The following is a 21,688-nucleotide window of genomic DNA, read 5'->3' on the forward strand; positions in this document are numbered from 1 at the left end:
TAGTGGCTCTCTGGAGCTTTTTCAAAAATGTATGAAAAATGGAAAAAGATGAGGGGAAAAAAAACATATTTTTTGTTTTAATATGGTTTCTGTCGGAGGACAAACATGACAAAAGCCTCCCTAATTGTTATAAATCACATTGTTTATATTAAACATGCTTCACTGATTCGAGTATTTGGCAAGCGCCGTTTTGTCCTACTAATTTTGGCGGTCCTTGAACTCACCGTAGTTTGTTTACATGTATAACTTTCTCCAACTTTCTAACACGTGTTTTATGCCACTTCTTTTTCTGTCTCATTTTGTCCACCAAACTTTTAACGTTGTGCATGAATGCACAAAGGTGAGTTTTGTTGATGTTATTGACTTGTGTGGAGTGCTAATCAGACATATTTGGTCACTGCAAGCTAATCGATGCTAACATGCTATTTAGGCTAGCTATATGTACATATTGCATCATTATGCCTCATTTGTAGCTATATTTGAGCTCATTTAGTTTCCTTTAAGTCCTCTTAATTAAATGTATATCTCATGACACACTATCTGTATGTAATATGGCTTTTAATTTTTTGAGGCTCCAGACAGATTTGTTTTTGTATTTTTGGTCCAATATGGCTCTTTCAACATTTTGGGTTCCCGACCCCTGGTCTATAACAATCCAATTGGTTTGTTTCCTCTTTCGTCCAGAGGACACAACATCCACAGTTTTCAAAAAAATTGGAAATGTGGACTCGTCAGACCACAGAGCACTTTTCCACTTTGCATCAGCCCATTTTAGACGAGCTTTGGCCCCGTGACGTCGGCGGCTATTCTGGGTGTTGTTGATAAATGGCTTTCGCTTTGCATAGTAGAGTTTTAACTTGCGCTTACAGATGCAGCGACAAACTGCAGTTACTGACAGTGGTTTTCTGAAGTGTTTCCTGAGCCCATGTGGTGATATCCTTTACACACTGATATCGATTTTTTTACGCAGTACCGCCTGAGGGATCCAAGGTCACAGGCATTCAATGGTACGTGCAGTGAATTCTCCAGATTCTCTGAACCTTTTGATGATACTACGGACCGTAGATGGTGAAATCCCTAAATTCCTTGCAATAGCTGGTTGAGAAATGTTGTTCTTACAATGTTGGACAATGTGCTCACGCATTTGTTCACAAAGTGGTGACCCTCGCCCCATCCTTGTTTGTGAATGCTACTTTTATACCCAATCATGGCACCCACCTATTCCCAATTAGCCTGTTCACCTGTGGGATGTTCCAAATAAGTGTTTGATGAGCATTCCTCAACTTTATCAGTCTTTTTTCCAGTTTGAACATTAAGTATCTTGTCTTTGCAGTCTATTCAAATGAATATAAGTTGAAAAGGATTTGCAAATCATTGTATCCTGTTTTTATTTACGATTTACACAACGTGCCAACTTCACTGGTTGTGGGGTTTGTATGAATATAACTGATGCTTCTAATGCATTAGTCGGTTCTAATACACTTTTAATTTCACTGCTGCGCCATGGGGATTAAAGGGACAAATGATCTATATCCCAGCCTAACTGTCTAGCCGTAGAGTGCCATCACTTGAATGGGACTAACACGCCTAATTGTCAGTGATTGATTTGTTGAGCCCCGGTCCCCGCTCTGCACGGCAGCGTATTGACCCAACAGTCACCTGACATTTCCATATTATCTTCAGCTGGCTAAACAGCAGCACCGCACAGTGAGACACGAAGTTGTCTGAGCGCAGAGAAAGTGAGGCGAAATGTCCTCAGGGGGGGGAGTTGTGAGCACATACTGGGAAGGGTGATATTTATAGGTCATTGTGATAGGTGGATAAGTAGGAGCTGTTTAAAACGGCCATATCAGAATATTGTGTGGCCTCTCCTTATCGAGAAATCCCCTTGACTTTGATGCCGCCGTCTTCCAGAGCGCCGACTCCCCTGCTGGCCAAACAGCTGCTTTCTCCAGCATTTTAATGGCATGCTGAGAAGTGCAATGACAAAAACCCAGGAGACAGCCTATGGATATTTTTAGCTCAGGGCCTGATCTTAGTCAAACTCATTGTCCAGGTCCAATGATTAGAATTACCATAGCCACAGACTAATCCATCAGCGTTAGTCAAAGAGTGTCATTTGCACTAGTTGGGATGGCGAGCGGAGACGCAGGTGTCCTATGTGCTGAATTATCACCTGAGTAAATAAAGCACCTGAGCTGAAGGCACGATGGATTTGCATGTTTGCCATGGGGGAAATGAAGTGGATTGATGCGGACCTGTTCAGACAGCAGCTGCCAAGGCATACTAATGATGCACATCATTCACTCCATCATTAGATGTTGTTCCTCCCCCTGTTGGCGAGCAAAAAAGCCACGTTATTTGATATGTCTGGGTATCTTGACACAAGTTAAAGAGAAGAAAGACAGTCAACGTCGATTCCAATGAAATTGGCCATTTTACCGCAGAAAGCAAATATCGGTGCCTCCGGGGATTCTGCGATGTGGCGATCGCGCAAATTCAACCGGAATTGTACACAGCTAGCCAGACGGCATATGCTGTCTGTCATGATTCACCCATGACGCGATCAAATAAAGTGTGACTCACTAGATGGACAGTTGTGGTCCAGCTAATGGGAGCAATCAACTCTATCAATCATCCATCCATCCATCCATCTTCTTCCGCTTATCCGAGGTCGGGTCGCGGGGGCAGCAGCCTAAGCAGGGAAGCCCAGACTTCCCTCTCCCCAGCCACTTCGTCCAGCTCTTCCTGTGGGACCCCGAGGCGTTCCCAGGCCAGCCGGGAGACATAGTCTTCCCAACGTATCCTGGGTCTTCCCCGTGGCCTCCTACCGGTCGGACGTGCCCTAAACACCTCCCTAGGGAGGTGTTCGGGTGGCATCCTGACCAGATGCCCGAACCACTTCATCTGGCTCCTCTCGATGTGGAGGAGCAGCGGCTTTACTTTGAGCTCCTCCCGGATGGCAGAGCTTCTCACCCTATCTCTAAGGGAGAGCCCCGCCACCCGGCGGAGGAAACTCATTTCGGCCGCTTGTACCCGTGATCTTGTCCTTTCGGTCATAACCCAAAGCTCATGACCATAGGTGAGGATGGGAACGTAGATCGACCGGTAAATTGAGAGCTTTGCCTTCCGGCTCAGCTCCTTCTTCACCACAACGGATCGATACAGCGTCCACATTACTGAAGACGCCGCACCGATCCGCCTGTCGATCCGCCTGTCGATCTCACGATCCACTCTTCCCTCACTCGTGAACAAGACTCCGAGGTACTTGAACTCCTCCACTTGGGGCAAGATCTCCTCCCCAACCCGGAGATGGCACTCCACCCTTTTCCGGGTGAGAACCATGGACTCGGACTTGGAGGTGCTGATTCTCATCCCATTATCTATCTCTATCAATCAATCAATGTTTTTTTATATAGCCCTAAATCACAAGTGTCTCAAAGGGCTGCACAAGCCACAACGAAATCCTCGGTACAGAGCCCACATAAGGGCAAGAAAAAACTCACCCCAGTGGGACGTCGATCTGAATGACTATGAGAAACCTTAGAGAGGACCGCCTACTCAGTGGCCTAGTGGTTAGAGTGTCCGCCCTGAGATCGGTAGGTTGTGAGTTCAAACCCCGGCCGAGTCATACCAAAGACTATAAAAAAATGGGACCCATTACCTCCCTGCTTGGCACTCTGCATCAAGGGTTGGAATTGGGGGTTAAATCACCAAAATGATTCGCGGGCGCGGCCACCGCTGCTGCCCACTGCTCCCCTCACCTCCCAGGGGGTGATCAAGGGTGATGGGTCAAATGCAGAGAATAATCTCGCCACACCTAGTGTGTGTGTGACAATCATTGGTACTTTAACTTTAACTTTAACTTTATATGGGTAACCCCCCATCTAGGGGAGACCGAAAGCAATGGATGACGAGTGGGTCTGACATAATATTGTGAAAGTCCAGTCCATAGTGGATCTAACATATCAGCGAAAGTCCAGCCCATAGTGGATCCAACATAATAGTGAGAGTCCAGTCCATAGTGGGGCCAGCAGGAAACCATCCCGAGCGGGGGTGGGTCAGCAGCGCAGAGATGTCCCCAACCGATGCATAGGCTAGTGGTCCATCCCGGGTCCCGACTCTGGACAGCCAGCACTTCATCCGCCCTTCAGCCCTGTGCTATTCCTCGGCGGAGTATGCATGTCCTGTCAGGGAGAGATCAACCCATGCCAAGAAACTCGACCCAGCACTGAACAACACCTGCCGCTTGATCACTGGTTGTTGAAGCCTACCAACCTGAACAACCTACATCTCCTCGCTGGTATCGCCCCTGCAGACGTGAGACGGGAAGTTGCCAGCCGAGTAGAGTTCACAAAAGCTATCAGTGATGAACGCCACCTCCTCTATGGACGTAAACCCTCAGCCCAACGTCTGAAGTCAAGGAGAAGCTTCCTCAGCAATGTCCAGCCCCTAACAACATCTCGGGAAGAAACCAGACTCCAGCTATGGACACAAAGATTAGAGAAAGACCCCCCTCCTATTGACATGGGAATCCCCCCTTTTGAAGATCTGCCCCCCGGGTCAGAAACACCATGGGTCCAGTGGAAGACACTAAACCGCCTAAGAACAGGAACAGGGCGATCAAAAGCTGCTATGGCCAGATGGGGCTACAAAACCGGCCCAACCACCTGCGAATGCGGAGAGTAGGACCACATGATGCAGCACTGCCTTGTCTGTCCTCTGCTACTCAACCAGTGCAGCTTAAAAGATCTCGCAGAGTTCAACAACAATGCAAAAGACTGTGTAAAGAAATGGGAAACTGTCATATAACCACATGCTTCAAAGACACGAAAAGAAGAAGATCCGTGGCCACCGGACCTGTGTAACTCCCCCTCCACAAGGGAGAGGGGGGCAGAAGAGAAAATAAAATAAACGGCAGATCAACTGGTCTAAAAAGGGGGGTCTATTTAAAGGCTAGAGTATACAAATGAGTTTTAAGATGGGACTTAAATGCTTCTACTGAGGTAGCATCTCTAACTGTTACCTTGAGTGCATTCCAGAGTACTGGAGCCCGAATATAAAACCCTCTATAGCCCGCAGACTTTTTTTGGGCTCTGGGAATCACTAATAAGCCGGAGTACTTTGAACGCAGATTTCTTGCCGGGACATATGGTACAATACAACCGGCAAGATAGGCTGGAGCTAGACCGTGTAGCACCTTATACGTAAGTAGTCAAACCTTAAAGTCACATCTTAAGTGCACAGGAAGCCAGTGCAGGTGAGCCAGTATAGGTATACATATACCTGTATATATGTATATAAAGGTATATACAGTATAGGCATAATATGAACAAAATTTAGGGAGACCCGAGACTAATACGTTACAGTAATCGAGACGAGACGTAACGAACGCATGAATAATGATCTCAGCGTCGCTCGTGGATAAAATGGAAAGAATTTTAGCGATATTACGGAGATGTAAGAAGCCCGTTTTAGTACCACTCTTAATGTGTGACTCAAACGAGAGAGTTGGGTCGAAGATAATACCCAGATTCCTTACCGAGTCGCCTTGTGTAATTGTTTGGTTGTCAAATGTTAAGGTGGTATTATTAAATAAATGTCTGTGTCTAGCAGAACCGATGATCAGCATTTCCGTTTTCTTAGCGTTGAGTTGCAAAAATTTAGCGGACATCCATTGTTTGATTTCATTTAGACTCTACCTCTACATCACTTTAAAAATGCATTTATAAACTGTCAACAATACTTCATTTACGTTTCGTAACCGGTTGAGTAACCAAACTGTAGCGACATTGAGCGTGTATCGGACGCCTCGGTCTCATTGGACGCATCCTCGCTCATCCATGCGGACTGGACACTGGCCGAGAGTTGGGGGGCGGCCGAGGGTGGAGTCGGCTCTCTTGGTTGCTTTGTTGGGTCTACTCCTGAATGCTGTTCCCGGGCCGTACGTTTGACACCCCTGCTCTAAAACAACTTCAAAACCCTCCAGCAACGTTTGGTATACACACTGCAAGTAACAGACATGTTCATAACAATATGTAATATGTACGACATATTTACCGTATTTTGGTCATAGCCGTAACTAATTATTCGGCACATTTATTCCCGTTTTCATAGCAGTGCACGTCCGACTTCTGGCAACAACACCTTCCAGATACAAAAACGTGAGTGTGTTCTAATCATGGCAGATTTGGTAACAAACAACAAAGACGACTATTTTTAGAAAAAAATAGGATTCACAACCTTATCTTTTGAATCTGAATTTTTGGAGGATGAACTACTGCTTCTAGAAGCCAGCACAATGGAAGAGTGAGACTTTGGAGCAGACGGAAGCCGAGAGAGGTGAAAGTGAATCGAAGCTGACAAATGTGGAATTTGAAGCCAAGCTATTTCGACATAAATGGAGTGCTTACCAATTATTAACTGGGAAAAAAAACGTCCCTGGCCAGCTGGACCAAACAGACAAATGTCCATCGAGTGAGTCACACTTTATATTGATCATGATACACGCATCACGTCATGGGTGTATCATGGCAGACAGCATATGCTGTCTGGCTAGCTGTGTACAAACAAAATATGAAATGCAGGCTAATACTGTACAGATACTGTAATATGATTCATGTTTTTACAGATTGGTGTCGCATCACATTGTGTTTTGCATTACAAACTTAAACATGTTTCGTGCTGACGTGGAAGCTAGCTTATCTCTTTCCGTAGTTAGCTTCTACGGCTAATACCGTAGCATGCCGATATGTTAGTACGTTAGAAAAATAGTTCCTCCGTGTCACTACAGTTTGGTTATTGTACAGGTTACGAAACATAAATGAAGCATTATTGATTATGGCCTTACCTTTACTTACAAATTAAGTCCATGCGCCGCAACTAAAGCCCTCACTTAAACTTTCCAAGTGCAAGATTGAATCTATTTAAAAAAGTGTAATTGAGGGTTTATAAATGTCGCCTATACTGTATGAAACTACAAAATAACAAACACGGAGGCTCCAGTTTACACGAGGACCACTTAATTTACCTTCTTTCAAAAACTTCCGCTCCACCCCATGTCATCACTTCCGCTCTTAGCGCCTTCAAAATAAGAGCTCGAGGCATATACTGTATAACAGCGCATAACAGGAACTTAACATCACAAAGAGGAAAGCCCATGAAAATAGGTTACAAAAGTTATTTAATAAGAAGCCAAAAAGTGCAAAAACAATAATGTTCGTGTTGGAGGAGTTGTGAATTAGGTACACCTGCAGTCTGCAGGTGTACCTAATTTTGTGGCCCTGCAGTCATTCACAACTCCTCCAACACGAACATTATTGTTTTTGCACTTTTTGGCTTCTTATGAAATAACTTTTTTAAATAGATTCAATCTTGCACGTGGAAAGTTTAAGTGTGGGCTTTAGTTGATATAACAATTCTACGGCGGGGGTGCAGGAGGCGGGGCTACTGGAGCCTCAGCCAGTGCGTCTTTTGCAGCCGTTTTATGATCGCTCAGCACAAGAAATACGTTACACACATACAGTTGTTGACAAAATACACTGTACATTATATACCTCAGCTAACTAAACTATGGAAATGTATAATATAATTCATATAGCAATACAGTCTCACTGCACAGCAGGCCAGCAGTTAGCCGAGTCCGGAATCCATGTTGAGGCACTGAGTGACGTGCCTCAACTGGCTGCTGTTCACCGCACCGTCTCTTCTCATTATTTGAACGGCAAATGTGAAAATTCAGCGATTTTGAATAAAAATAATCTAAAACTGGTGAAGTTAAATGGAAAATAACTTTATAGTATAATCACTGGATACATATAACAATTTAATTTTTTTTTTTTTCTTTTTACATTGTTTTTCTTTCAATGCTGCACGTCACTGGAACAGAAATATATATAAAAAAAACAATACATCACAAGTTGATTCAAAAACAAGCCTCAAAACATTGCATCTTTTGTCGCAACTTTCTGGAAAAGCTGCCGCAAATTCAGACATTTTAGGCTGCAACAATGACAACAACAAAAATTAACACAGCACAATCTTAGAGGGACTGATTACAGTTTAAAAACTGATAGTTAAAAATATATATTTGTGTTAGTCCACTTCCTTTATCATGCATTAAAGTAGATTTTTACAGAGATTACCAGTAGAGTTGCAGCAGTTTATTGCTGTATGTTTGTATATAAATCATACCTGCCAACATTTGAAATCAGAAAAACCTAGTAGCCAGGGTCCAGGGGCCGCAGGCCCCGGTAGGTCCAGGACAAAGTCCTGGTGGGGGGTTCAGGCTTCGCCCCCCGACGCAAAATGATTATTAGCATCCAGACAGGTTAAAATGTTGCTAAAACCATCACTTTTCTATCAGTCACAGTGACTTTTCAAAACAAAAATATTACAGCAAAAATCATATGGGTTGATTGACATGTTTATTCTGTATGCTAACTTCAATAGTTTGAAATTATTTTGACAGTTAATGCCAGTTATCCTGTCAACCTTTCACAAGACTTCAATTTGTTAATTGAAAGTATAAACAGTATAAACACTTTTTACAGTAAACAAATGGTAAAACAGTACTAAACAATTCCATAAAAAAAAAAAATTGGTGTCATTATTAACTTTCTGTCCAAGCTTGTATAATCTACTGCCTTGTTCAATTGTAAAAAATATTCTGTGCCTAAAATTCACATTTCTATCACAATTATCATACTGTAAACATGGTAAGCTAACTTCATTAAAATTAATAGTCCTGTCAATAGCATGGAATTACAATTCAAATGTAGTTTTTTTGTAAGCCTTTCAAAAGAATTCAAAATATGAAAAATTAATGAAAATTAATTTAAGCCATCAGACACTTGAAAAGTGGCACATCACATCTCTAATGTAATCATTTTAACTTTTCAACAGAAATAGCACTGCAAAAATATTAAGGACATACTTCTGTATTTTGGTAGTTATGCATGTAGTTAAACATTTTCCGAAATAACTGTCCCATGTGATCAGCCAGTGCGATTGGAAGTCCATGCTCAATTATTGCCTCCGTAAATAAAACTTCGGCATTCATCGCATCCAAAGAACCTGTTTGGGCGACGAAAAACGTTGAAAGTTTTCCACTTGTATCGCTAGCAACGGCATTAGACTTGTGTTTTTTTGTCCCAACGTGGTCTTTTACATCGCTAATTCCTCCGTGTCCGATCGAAAAATCGTGTCTGCACAAGGTGCAATTCGCGTAGTTTTCACCCTTTTCGGAACGGATAATTATTCCCGGATAGGCTTTTGAATATTCTTCACGGAATGACTGCAGTTTTCTTTTCGGTTTAAGACTCGTTTGCGATTTTTCTCCGGCTGATTCCATGATCGTTCGCTCGTTTGGAAACAATGGCAACTGGTGCCTCGTGCTTGGCAGCGGTGCTATAAATAGCCTCGCGCATGGCATTCGGAATGGCTCGATAGGAAGTTACGGGAAGCAGTGTCGATTGTCATTGTTGTTACGCGATTTCGTGAATAAAACTTTAAAGAAAAAAAAAATTTTTTATTAATGAACAACAGAATTTTTTATCACTGCAACCGTAACCCAGAATAGGTTGATGAAAACCGTACTAATTACGGGAAAACCGGAGTAGTTGGCAGGTATGTATAAATGATTAATAGATTAAAAAAACTATTGATTAATTTATGGGGGAAGTAATCATGACACGTTGTTGGGTTTTTGCCAGGTGATAATAGTGTGCATCCATATGCATATAGATCTTTCCGTGCTATAGTTCATCTAGTCCGTTATGATCCAGCCATACTTCGTATATTCCACAGCTTCTGCTGTATTTAAACTGACAACTGCACGCCCTTGAGCGGAGCGTGGTTCTTCCTATTGTCTCTTGGATTTATTCACATTTGTACAGCGCTCCATACTTGATTAATCAGACGAGCCAATTAGCCGTTTTAATATTAATACTGCTTCTTCTGCATGCGATCTGCGTCGTCGGTGCAAACATTCAATCAAGTGATCCGACGAAAAGGTGAAGGTGTGTCAAAGTCACCGAGTCTTCTTTCTCCTCAGGTCTTGCCAGCATCCATGGAGGAATATCTAACCAGGGCTGGTTTATCGGCCTGCTGTGTGCCATCGCGCTGCTCACACTCATTGTGTTGATTGCCTGTTTTGTTAACAGAAATAAAGGAGGGAAATACTCAGGTAGGTTCTCACATGCCAACACACACATAATCCCTCAGTCTGTACTTGTTAGGGACCGCAATGTCCCTTTGGGACAGAGGACCCTATTGTAATTGTAAGGTTTTATTATTATTTTGCCGCCTCTTTGAGCTGTAATTTGACCCCCTTAACATGCTTCAAAACTCACCATATTTGACACACACATCAGGACTGGAGAAAATTGCGATCTAATCAAAAAACCTAGCCCCAAAACTAATAATTGCGCCCCGTAGGAAGAAAACACTGACACAACTGCCTGTAACAAAAACCTTTATTTACCTTATGTACCTAGATTTCATACACTGACATCCTTCAGCAAAAATCGACAGGAAGTTTGCAATTCCCCCTGCAAAACAAAAGTTTTGTAAAAACAGTCACTTTTGCCTCTTTGAGCTATAATTTGACCCCCTTAACATGCTTCAAAACTCACCAAACTGGACACACACATCAGGACTGGCAAAAATTGCGATCTAATAAAAAAACCCAACCCCAAAACTCAAAATTGCGCTCTAGTGCCCCCCTAGGAAGAAAACACAGACAAAACTGCTCCTCGGAAGAAAACACTGACTAAACTGCCTGTAACTCCCACTAGGAATGTCGGAGAGACATGAAACAAAAGCCTTTATGTAGGTCTCACTTAGACCTAGATTTCATACACTGACATCCTTCAGCAAAAATCAACAGGAAGTTTGCAATTCCCCCTTCAAAACAAAAGTTTTGTAAAAACAGTCACTTTTGCCTCTTTGAGCTATAATTTTGACCCCCTTAACATGCTTCAAAACTCACCAAACTGGACACACATATCAGGACTGGCAAAAAAATAATAATAAAAAAACTCAACCCCCAAAACTCAAAATTGCGCTCTGGTGCCCCCTAGGAAGAAAACACAGACAAAACTGCTCCTCGGAAGAAAAGACTGACTAAACTGCCTGTAACTTCCCGTAGGAATGTCGTAGAGACATGAAACAAAAACCTCTATGTACATTTCATATATTGACAACCCCCAGCAAAAATCAACAGAAAGTTTGCAATTCCCCCTTCAAAACAAAAGTTTTGTAAAAACCGGTCACCTTTTTTCAAAAAGGATCTCCTCTGAGCGCGTTTGTCGTGTCGGCTTCAAACTAGCACAGAAGAGAGATTGAACCCTTCTGATTAAAAGTTGACGAAAGAGTTTTAATTACTGCTCCGGTTTGGATTTTATGTGCCGTCTAAGTCGGTCCCGTCCATCGCTGCTTGCAGCTTTAATTACATTTTATATTTGTTGCTGTGAAAACAATCAACCTTCTAAGAAGCGATTAACAAAAACAATCATTACTCCACAAAACCATTTATTTTATTTTATTGTTTTATTTTTATTGACATTCAGCATCAGACATTCCTGTCCATTACATCATATTTGCATACGGTACATCATGTATCTATTGTCTGTCCTAGATGGGAAAATAAATGTTGGTTTATATCCCAACTATGCCACAGCTATCCCCCCTCCACCCAAAAAAAGGAAAAAAAACAGAAAAAACAAAACAAAGTAATAATAATATTTACAGATAAATCAATTAAAAAAATAAATAAAAAATAGATTTTTTTTTTCCATAAGAATAATAATAATCAAAAATACAATTAAATAATATAAACAGATAGTAAATAATAATAATAATAAAAAAATATATAGACATATAGGGAGTAGTGTTGTAACGATACCTATATTTTGGTACCGATACTAAATTTATTTCGATAGTTTTCGGTACTTTCCGGTACTCTTCTACATAAAGGGGACCACAAAAAATTGCATTATTGGCTTTATTTTAACAAAAAAATCTTAGGGTACATTAAACATATGTTTCCTATTGCAGTTAAGTCCTTAAATAAAATAGTGAACATACAAGACAACTTGTCTTTTATTAGTAAGTAAACAAACAAAGGCTCCTAATTAGTCTGCTGACATATGCAGTATTATATTGTGTCATTTATTATTCTATTATCCAATGAATTATTAATCTACTTGTTCAGTTACTGTTAATATCTGCTTGCGTTCTCTTTTAACATGTTCTATCTACACTTCTGTTAAAATGTAATAACCACTTATTCGTCTGTTGTTTGACACTTTACATTAGTTTTGGATGATACCACAAATTTGGGTATCAATCCGATACCAAGTAGTTACAGGATCATACATTGGTCTTATTCAAAGTCCTCCTGTGTCCAGGGACATATTTCCTGAGTTTATGAACATAATATACATTTATATACGGTGTGCTTCAGAGGCGATATAGTACTGAAAATGATTAGTATCATGGTACTATACTAATACCGGTATACCGTATAACCCTAATAGGAAGTAATCTTTTTTTTTTTTTTAAACAATCACTAATTCGAGACATAATTGACCCAGTTTTCCCAGTATGAAGTACATTTCTCTAATTTATAATTAATAAAAGCAGTTATCTTCTCCATTTTATATACAGTCGTGGTCAACAATTTACATACACTTGTAAAGAACATAATGTCATGGCTGTCTTGAGTTTCCAATTAATTTCTACAACTCTTGTTTGTTTGTGATAGAGTGATTGGAGCACATACTTGTTGGTCACAAAAATATTCATGAAGTTTGGTTCTTTTATGAATGTCTTATGGTGGTAAAGGAATGGCTAAATCAGGCTAGAAGGAACGTTTTAGAATGGCTTTCCCAAAGTCCTGACTTAAACGTTGAAGAAACAAGTTCATGTCAGAAAACCAACAAATTTAGCTGAACTGCACCAATTTTGTCAAGAGGAGTGGTCAAAAATTCAACCAGCAGCTTGTGGATGGCTACCAAAAGTGCCTTTTTGCAGTGAAACTTGCCAAGGGACATGTAACCAAATATTAACATTGCTGTATGTATACTTTTGACCTAGCAGATTTGGTCACATTTTCAGTAGACCCATAATAAAATCTGATGGGTCAAAAGTATATACAGCTCAATTTTTGTTTCATTTGACATCACATGGACAAAGATAAGACCTTCTCGAGGAAAGTTCTGTGGTCAGATGAAACAAAAATTTAGCTGTTTGGCCACAATACCCAGCAATATGTTTGGAGGAGAAAAGGTGAGGCCTTTAATCCTAGGAGCACCATACCTACCGTCAAGCATGGTGGTGTTAGTATTATGCTCTGGGCCTGTTTTGCTGCCAATGGAACTGGTGCTTTACAGAGTGTAAATGGGACAATGAAAAAGGAAGATTACCTCCAAATTATTCAGGACAACCTAAAAGGTTGGGTCTTGGGCAAAGTTGGGTGTTCCAACAGGACAATGACCCCAAACACACGTCAAAAGTGGTAAAGGAATGGCTAAATCTGGCTAGAATTAAGGTTTTCAGAATGGCCTTCCCAAAGTCCTAACTTAAATGTGTGGACATTGCTAAAGAAACAAGTCCATGTCAGAAAACCAACACATATAGCTGAACTGCACCAATTTTGTCAAGAGGAGTGGTCAAAAATTCAACCAGCAGCTTGCCAGAAGCTTGTGGATGGCTACCAAAAGCGCCTTTTTGCAGTGAAACTTTCCAAGGGACATGTAACTACAGTAAATATTAACATTTGGTCAGATTTGGTAACATTTTCAGTAGACCCATAATAAAATCTGCTGGGTCAAAAGTATATACAGCTCAATTTTTGTTTAATCTGACATCACATGGACAAAGATAAGACCTTTTAGAGCAGGGGTCCCCAACCACCGGGCCGATTGGTACCGGACCGCACAAGAAAAAAAAAAGAAAAAAGAAAAAAAAAAAAAAAAAAAAAATATATATATATATATATATATATATATATATATATATATATATATATATATATATATATATATATATATATATATATATATACATATATATATATATATATATATATATATATATATATATATATATATATATATATATATATATACATATATATATATATATATACATATATATATATATATATATATATATATATATATATATATATATATATATATATATATATATATATTGTTGTTTTTTTTTGTTTGTTTTTTTGTTTTTTTGTTTATGTTGATTTAATTTAAAAAAAATAAATAATAATAAAAAAAAAAAATTAAAAAAAAAAAAAAATATATATATATATATATATTTTTTTTTTTTTTTTTAATTAAATCAACATAAAAAACACAATACATACATTATATATCAATATAGATCAATACAGTCCGCAGGGATACAGTCCGTAATGCACACATAATTGTATTTCTTAATGAAAAAATTAAAAAATTAAAAAAATTCAACCAGCAGCTTGCCAGAAGCTTGTGGATGGCTACCAAAAGCACCTTATTGCAGTGAAAGTTGACAAGGGACATGTAACCAATTATTAACATTGCTATATGTAAAGTCGTGCTCATAAGTTTACATACCCTGGGAGGATTTATGATTTCTTGGCCATTCTTCAGAGAATATGAATGATAACACAAAAACTTTTCTTCCACTCATGCTTAATGGTTGTGTGAAGCTATTTATTGGCAAACAACTGTGTTTACTCTTTTTTTAAAATCAAAATGACAAAAGAAAGTACCCAAATGACCCTGATCAAAAGTTGACATACCCCAGTGACTTTGATCTGATAACATGCGCAAAAGTAGACACAAACAGGTTTGAATGGCTAATCAAGGTTCCAATCCTCACCCGTGACCTGTTTGTTTGTAATTCATGTGTGTGTATAAAAAGTCAGTGAGTTTCTGAGCACAACTCTTTCTGTCTTGCCTCTGGTGAGGGCGGTCGCATTTTTTTCCGCTCCCTCCTTCCCAGCTTGCTCTCTTCGTTTTGTCTGTCTGAACTTTTTTGAAGCCTCTTTCTTAAACATCAAACATGGATATGATCAGCTGGACTCTCGACGCAATTGACAAAGTCTTTTCGACGAGGAAAATAGGTTCGGGGGAGCCTGGCTGCCCTGATGGAACCATTGCTGCGTTGTACGTGAGAGACTCCTGGGATAAATAGAGAATCATGTGCCTCTCAGTCCTTTCCATCGAGGACGTGGAAGACATTTACCTATTTGGAACCGTGATCGCGGGGCACCTGCTGATTGAGCTGGGCATTGCTCTGGTGTATCGTCAAATTCGGAAGACGATGAAAGCCACTCAAGGGGCCCAAAGGCTTTTCGCCTCAATGGAAGGATTGGGTCGGGCTGTGGGAACACAGACTGCGGCGATTTCTGATTTGAATCGCAAGATGGATCACATCTTGGAGAAGTTTGCTGAGAAGGAGAATTTAATTGAATTTGAGAGAAAACCAGCATGGACAATAGGGCAGGCAAGTCATTGTTTTCTGTCTGCTCGAAGAAAAACAACATCCTAATCTACGATTTGACTCCCTCAAATGGCCTTGACGCTGTGTTATCAGGAACAGGCTGCTCTGTAAAACTTCCCCGAGGACTCTTCAACGATGGACGCTTTTGACCTCATTTTTTCTCAACAAGCACCTGGTGTCGGCCCCAGTCCACAAAAACACTTCAACATCACACCCAAGTCGATTAGGCATACACACACGCACCCGCCCCTTCCCCAACCACCGCCTTCACCATCGCTTGTTTGCTCCATCTCCCCCTCCCTCTGTTGCGAGTTTGTTGTGACTAAATGTAACGTGTTTATGTTTGCATTGCAAATGAGGTTTTTTCCCTTGGACTCAGTCTGGGCCCCCTCTTGCGGATCCAGCCTTTGACTGATATCTTTTTACCCCCCCCCCTTTCTCAATATCACCTTTTTCTCACCTTTTTTTTCTGCTCCGTCGGCGGTCTTGTCTTGTCTCCCTGTAACGTATGTCTGCTCTTAGTGGGACTGTGCCGAAAATATACTTTTCAGTTCTTATGCTTCTTGTGCATGTTAATAATTGACAATAAATCATCTTGAATCTTGAATCTTGAACTGTATACTTTTGACCCAGCAGATTTGGTCACAATTTCAGTAGACGCTATGTGCTCCAATCATTCTATCACAAAAAAATAAGAGTTGTAGAACTGAATTGGAAACTCAAGACAGCCATGACATTATGTTATTTACAAGTGTATGTAAACTTTTGACCACGACTGTATGTCCATTGTAGTTTGCTTCAAAGTTGAGCCCGACCCACAAAACCATTACGTTGTAAATGTGTACATTAAATAAGCTCGTAGAGTGATCGGAAAGTGCGTTTTTCTCCGGCGTGCGTGGAAACGTGGTATTATTTACACGCCTCGTTCTAAACAAAGCAAAGCCTACAGCGAGACAAGATGCAAATGCAGCATGTGCTGCTGTAGTGCAGTTAATGATGACATAAGCTTTGTCGTTATCTCCGGGTTTTTTTTTCTCCCCCCCCCTCCTCTATTGAGATCCCGAGAGGCCCTAATTGCCTTTATTATTCACAGCTAATGGCCATCAGGTTGTTGTCTGGGCAGCAATCGCTTCACTCGTCATGAAAATAAAAGAGAGACACAGCGCGGTTCTTCGTTCTCTCATTACGTTCTCGTTATCGCCGTCTGAAAGGTGTATTGTTGGCGTAAAAATACCGCCTCCCCCCCCCCCCGTCCCCGGTGTACGGTATAAAACACTTGTAAACACCTTGTATCTAAATTACAGCTACAAGAGGGAAGGGATTGATATGGCCCCATTCCTGGGTGGATCTCGCGTGAGAGGAAAAGGAGGATTAATCATTTTGCAATTGATAAGGATGGAAATATATATATATATATATATATATATATATATATATATATATATGTATGTGTGGGAAAAAATCACAAGACTACTTCATCTCTACAAGCCTGTTTCATGAGGGGTTCCCTCATCTCCTGATGATTGAGGGAACCCCTCATGAAACAGGCTTGTAGAGATGAAGTAGTCTTGTGATTTTTTCCCACACATACATATATTGCGCTCTACTACGGTATTGAGCACTATTTTTTGGATAACCTTATTAAGACATATATATATATATATATATATATATGTATATATATATATATATATATATATATATATATATATATATATATATATATATATATATATATATATCCATCCATCCATCCATTTTCTACCGCTCATTCCCTTTGGGGTCGCGGGGGGCGCTGGAGCCTATCTCAGCTACAATCGGGCGGAAGGCGGGGTACACCCTGGACAAGTCGCCACCTCATCGCGACTTGTATATATATATATATATATATATATATATATATATATATAGGGGTACTTGAAGGTATGCAAAGGGGTACGTGAGATTTTTTTTTAAATATTCTAAAAATAGCAACAATTCAAAAATCCTTTATAAATATATTTATTGAATAAAACTTCAACAAAATATGAATGTAAGTTCATAAACTGAACATCAAATCAAGTAGGCGATTCCATTCATTACAATGCAACAATGCAATATTCAGTGTTGACAGCTAGGTTTTTTGTGGACATATTCCATAAATATTGATGTTAAAGATTTCTTTTTTGTGAAGAAATGTTTAGAATTAAGTTCATGAATCCAGATGGATCTCTATTACAATCCCCCAAAGAGGGCACTTTAAGTTGATGATTACTTCTATGTGTAGAAATCTTTATTTATAATTGAATCCCGGAAAAGGGTGGAGTGCCATCTCCGGGTTGGGGAGGAGATCTTGCCCCAAGTGGAGGAGTTCAAGTACCTCGGAGTCTTGTTCACGAGTGAGGGAAGAGTGGATCGTGAGATCGACAGGCGGATCGGTGCGGCGTCTTCAGTAATGCGGACGCTGTATCGATCCGTTGTGGTGAAGAAGGAGCTGAGCCGGAAGGCAAAGCTCTCGATTTACCGGTCGATCTACGTTCCCATCCTCACCTATGGTCATGAGCTTTGGGTCATTACCGAAAGGACAAGATCACGGGTACAAGCGGCCGAAATGAGTTTCCTCCGCCGAGTGGCGGGGCTCTCCCTTAGAGATAAGGTGAGAAGCTCTGTCATCCGGGGGGAGCTCAAAGTAAAGCCGCTGCTCCTCCACATCGAGAGGAGCCAGATGAGGTGGTTCGGGCATCTGGTCAGGATGCCACCCGAACGCCTCCCTAGGAAGGTGTTTCGGGCACGTCCGACCGGTAGGAGGCCACGGGGAAGACCCAGGACACGCTGGGAAGACTATCTCTCCCGGCTGGCCTGGGAACGCCTCGGGATCCTCCGGGAGGAGCTGGATGAAGTGGCTGGGCAGAGGGAAGTCTGGGCTTCCCTGCTTAAGCTGCTGCCCCCGCGACCCGACCTCGGATAAGCGGAAGAAGATGGATGGATGGATGGATGGATAATTGAATCACTTGTTTATTTTTCAACAAGTTTTTAGTTATATTTATATCTTTTTTTCCAAAATAGTTCGAGAAAGACCACAACAAATAAGCAATATTTTGCACTGTTATACAATTTAATAAATCAGAAACTGATGACATAGTGCTGTATTTTACTTCATTAATCTATTTTTTTCAACCAAAAAACTTGAATTAAAAAAATGTTCACAGGGGGTACATCACTGAAAAAAGGTTGAGAACCACTGAGATATAAGATATATATATTTATATATATATATATATATATATATATATATATATTTATATATTTAATATATATATATATATATATATATATATATATATATATATATATATATATATATATATATATATATATATATATATATATATATATATATATTTAACCCTAACCCTATACAGTCAAAAGTAAAGAACATAATGTCATGGCTGTCTTGAGTTTCCAATAATTTCTACAACTCTTATTTTTTTGTGATAGAGTGATTGGACCACATACTTGTTGGTCACAAAAAAACCCATTTATGAAGTCAGGTTATTTTAGGAATTTATTATAGGTCTACTGAAAATGTGACCAAGTCTGCTGGGTCAAAAGTATACATACAGCTAGGGATGATGTTCGAAACCGGTTCTCCCAGTTGTTCGATAAGAAAATAACCGTTCGATAAGAAAAGAACCGATTCCATGGACTCGAATCCCTTTTTGAGAACCGGTTCCCGTTATCGAGGCCATTATAGTAAAGAATAAGAGTTGGTTCTTTATTCGAATCCCTGGGAACGAATCCCGTCCCACAAGAAATGCCCTGTGGGACATCACAGGAAATTACGTCATTTCCTGTGATGTCACACAAGCAGCAAAAATAATGGACCGGAGAAAACGCCTCAAGGCATGGCTATTCACCTATAGTGATCACAGAGACAGGTTGTTTTTGTGTTACTGTTTATATTTGTTTTTCTGAAAAATCCCACTAAATATACTTTGGTCAACAGTCAAAATGTATTTATTTTATTTTATTTTATTTTTTTGTTATAAAATAAAAGTGAGCTTTTGTTAAACCAAATATTGTGTTTTTTTCCATATACAAAAACCTATCTGGATTCGATAAAAGAATCGATAAGGAATCGGTTCGATAAGAGGATTCGATAATGGGCTCGAACTCGATAACTTCTTATCAAACATCATCCTTACATACAGCAATGTTAATATTTGGTCACTTGTCCCTTGGCAAGTTTCACTGCAATAAGGCGCTTTTGGAAGCCATCCACAAGCTTCTGGTTGAATTTTTGACCACTCTTCTTGACAAAATTGGTGCAGTTCAGCTAAATGTGTTGGTTTTCTGACATGGACTTGTTTCTTCAGCATTGTACACACATTTTGAGTCAGGACTTTGGGAAGGCCATTCTAAAACCTTAATTCTAGCCTGATTTAGCCATTCCTTTACCTCTTTTGACATGTGTTGGGGGTCATCATAATAATCCCCTCAATTCCCCCCAAAAATGGATTAACTCACTGGAATATAAAGACAATATAACATACATCCATAAACCTGGATGCATATGCAAAAGTGCAATATATTTATCTGTACAGTAATCTATTTATTTAGATTTGCACCTTTTTGCTCTTTTATCCTGCACTACCATGAGCTAATGCAACAAAATGTTGTTCTTATCTGTACTGTAAAGTTCAAATTTGAATGACAATAAAAAGGAAGTCTAAGTCTAAGTCTAACTGTCCTGTTGGAACACCCAACTGCGCCCAAGACCCAACCTCCGAGCTGATGATTTTAAGGTTGTCCTGAAGAATTTGGAGGTAATCCTCCTTTTTCATTGTCCCATTTACTCTCTGTAAAGCACCAGTTCCATTGGCAGCAAAACAGGACACAGAGCATAATACTACCACCGCTATGCTTAACGGTAGGAATGGTGTTCCTGGGATTAAAGGCCTCACTTTTTCTCCTCCAAACATATTTTATATATATTTAACACTAAATGTACTTAATGGTACCAATTGTTTGCTACTATTGTGTGAGTTTATGTGATAAAAAAAATATATATATTTAGTTTAATAATTAAATATTTTGTTTTTATTCAACATTTACCATCAATCAGATAACTGAATTTTCAAGTAGGATTCTTATCAATACATTAAACAATAATTGTATGACTTTGCAAATATTTTCTTTCTAACTTTAGAGCCCTCTAAACTTAAAAAGAAAAACACCCTTGATGTCATGACCCTCCATGACAGTTTTTGGATTTGTGTTTTTTTCCTGTGTGTGGTGTTATTTCCTTTCGGGTGTTCTTGTTTCCACATTCTGTTTGTCTTTCATTTCCTGCCGCTTCTCCTCTTGCCTGAGCACTGTCTCTCCCTGATTGGCAATCAGGACACACCTATTCCTGCTTGCCAATCAGGATGCTTTGAATGCAGTCCAGTCCTCCTGGACCATTGTGCTGTTCTGTATTGTGCACTTCCAAGATCTCATAGATTTTTTTTTATGTCTTGTTTTGTGTCTGTTGCTACCTTAGCAGGTGTTAGCTTTTTGTTTTAATGCCATGATTTTAATAGTCCGGCTCACCTGTGCATCGATTTTCCTCCATGCGGTCCCTGAGCTAAAATAAGTTTGACACCCCTGTTAGAGATTAACACTCGCACAGTTTTTAAACACAACCACTAATCTGTGAAAATACTTTTTAGATGATCTGTGCATTACAGTACAGTACCTCATACACTGCTAAAAGTCAGTGTTCAAAAACAAGGAAAAAAAATACAAAAATGAGGGGTATTTTACTTGAACTAAGCAAAATTATCTGCCAATAGAACAAGAAAATTTGGCTGGTCAAGACTTTTCAAAACAAGTAATATTAGCTAACCTCAATGAACTCAAAAATACTTTAAAATAAGTATATTCTCACTAATAACAAGTGCACTTTTCTTGATAGAAAAAAAAAAAAAGAGACATTTTTGCTCAATATGTTGAAAAATATTCTTTAAGTAAATGCTAGTGCCATTATCTTGACATAATGATATGCACTCGGCGTTAGATTTCTTGAAACCAGCAAACTTAAACTAAAAGCTAGTTTATTGTTCTTAATGGAAAGTCAACAAGGCAACCGCTTGTTACTCTCGGGGTCTCCTAGCCGCTCAGGCAAATCATATTGTCTAATAATTAATTTTTCCATCGATAA

General features: G+C 39.7%; 1 protein-coding gene across 9 annotated transcripts in view; it reads left to right on the forward strand.

The window, feature by feature from the left end:
• Positions 1-21,688, forward strand: part of chl1b (cell adhesion molecule L1-like b) — a 389,182-nt gene that overhangs the window by 226,660 nt on the left and 140,834 nt on the right. For all 9 annotated transcript variants that reach the window (XM_061923977.1, XM_061923976.1, XM_061923971.1 and 6 more), the window contains one exon: positions 10,055-10,186. In XM_061923977.1, the coding sequence (XP_061779961.1) occupies positions 10,055-10,186 (132 nt within the window). The remainder of the gene's footprint in view (positions 1-10,054; positions 10,187-21,688) is intronic.

The sequence above is a fragment of the Nerophis lumbriciformis genome, linkage group LG28, assembly GCF_033978685.3.
Source record: "Nerophis lumbriciformis linkage group LG28, RoL_Nlum_v2.1, whole genome shotgun sequence".
NCBI classification, from domain to species: domain Eukaryota; kingdom Metazoa; phylum Chordata; class Actinopteri; order Syngnathiformes; family Syngnathidae; genus Nerophis; species Nerophis lumbriciformis.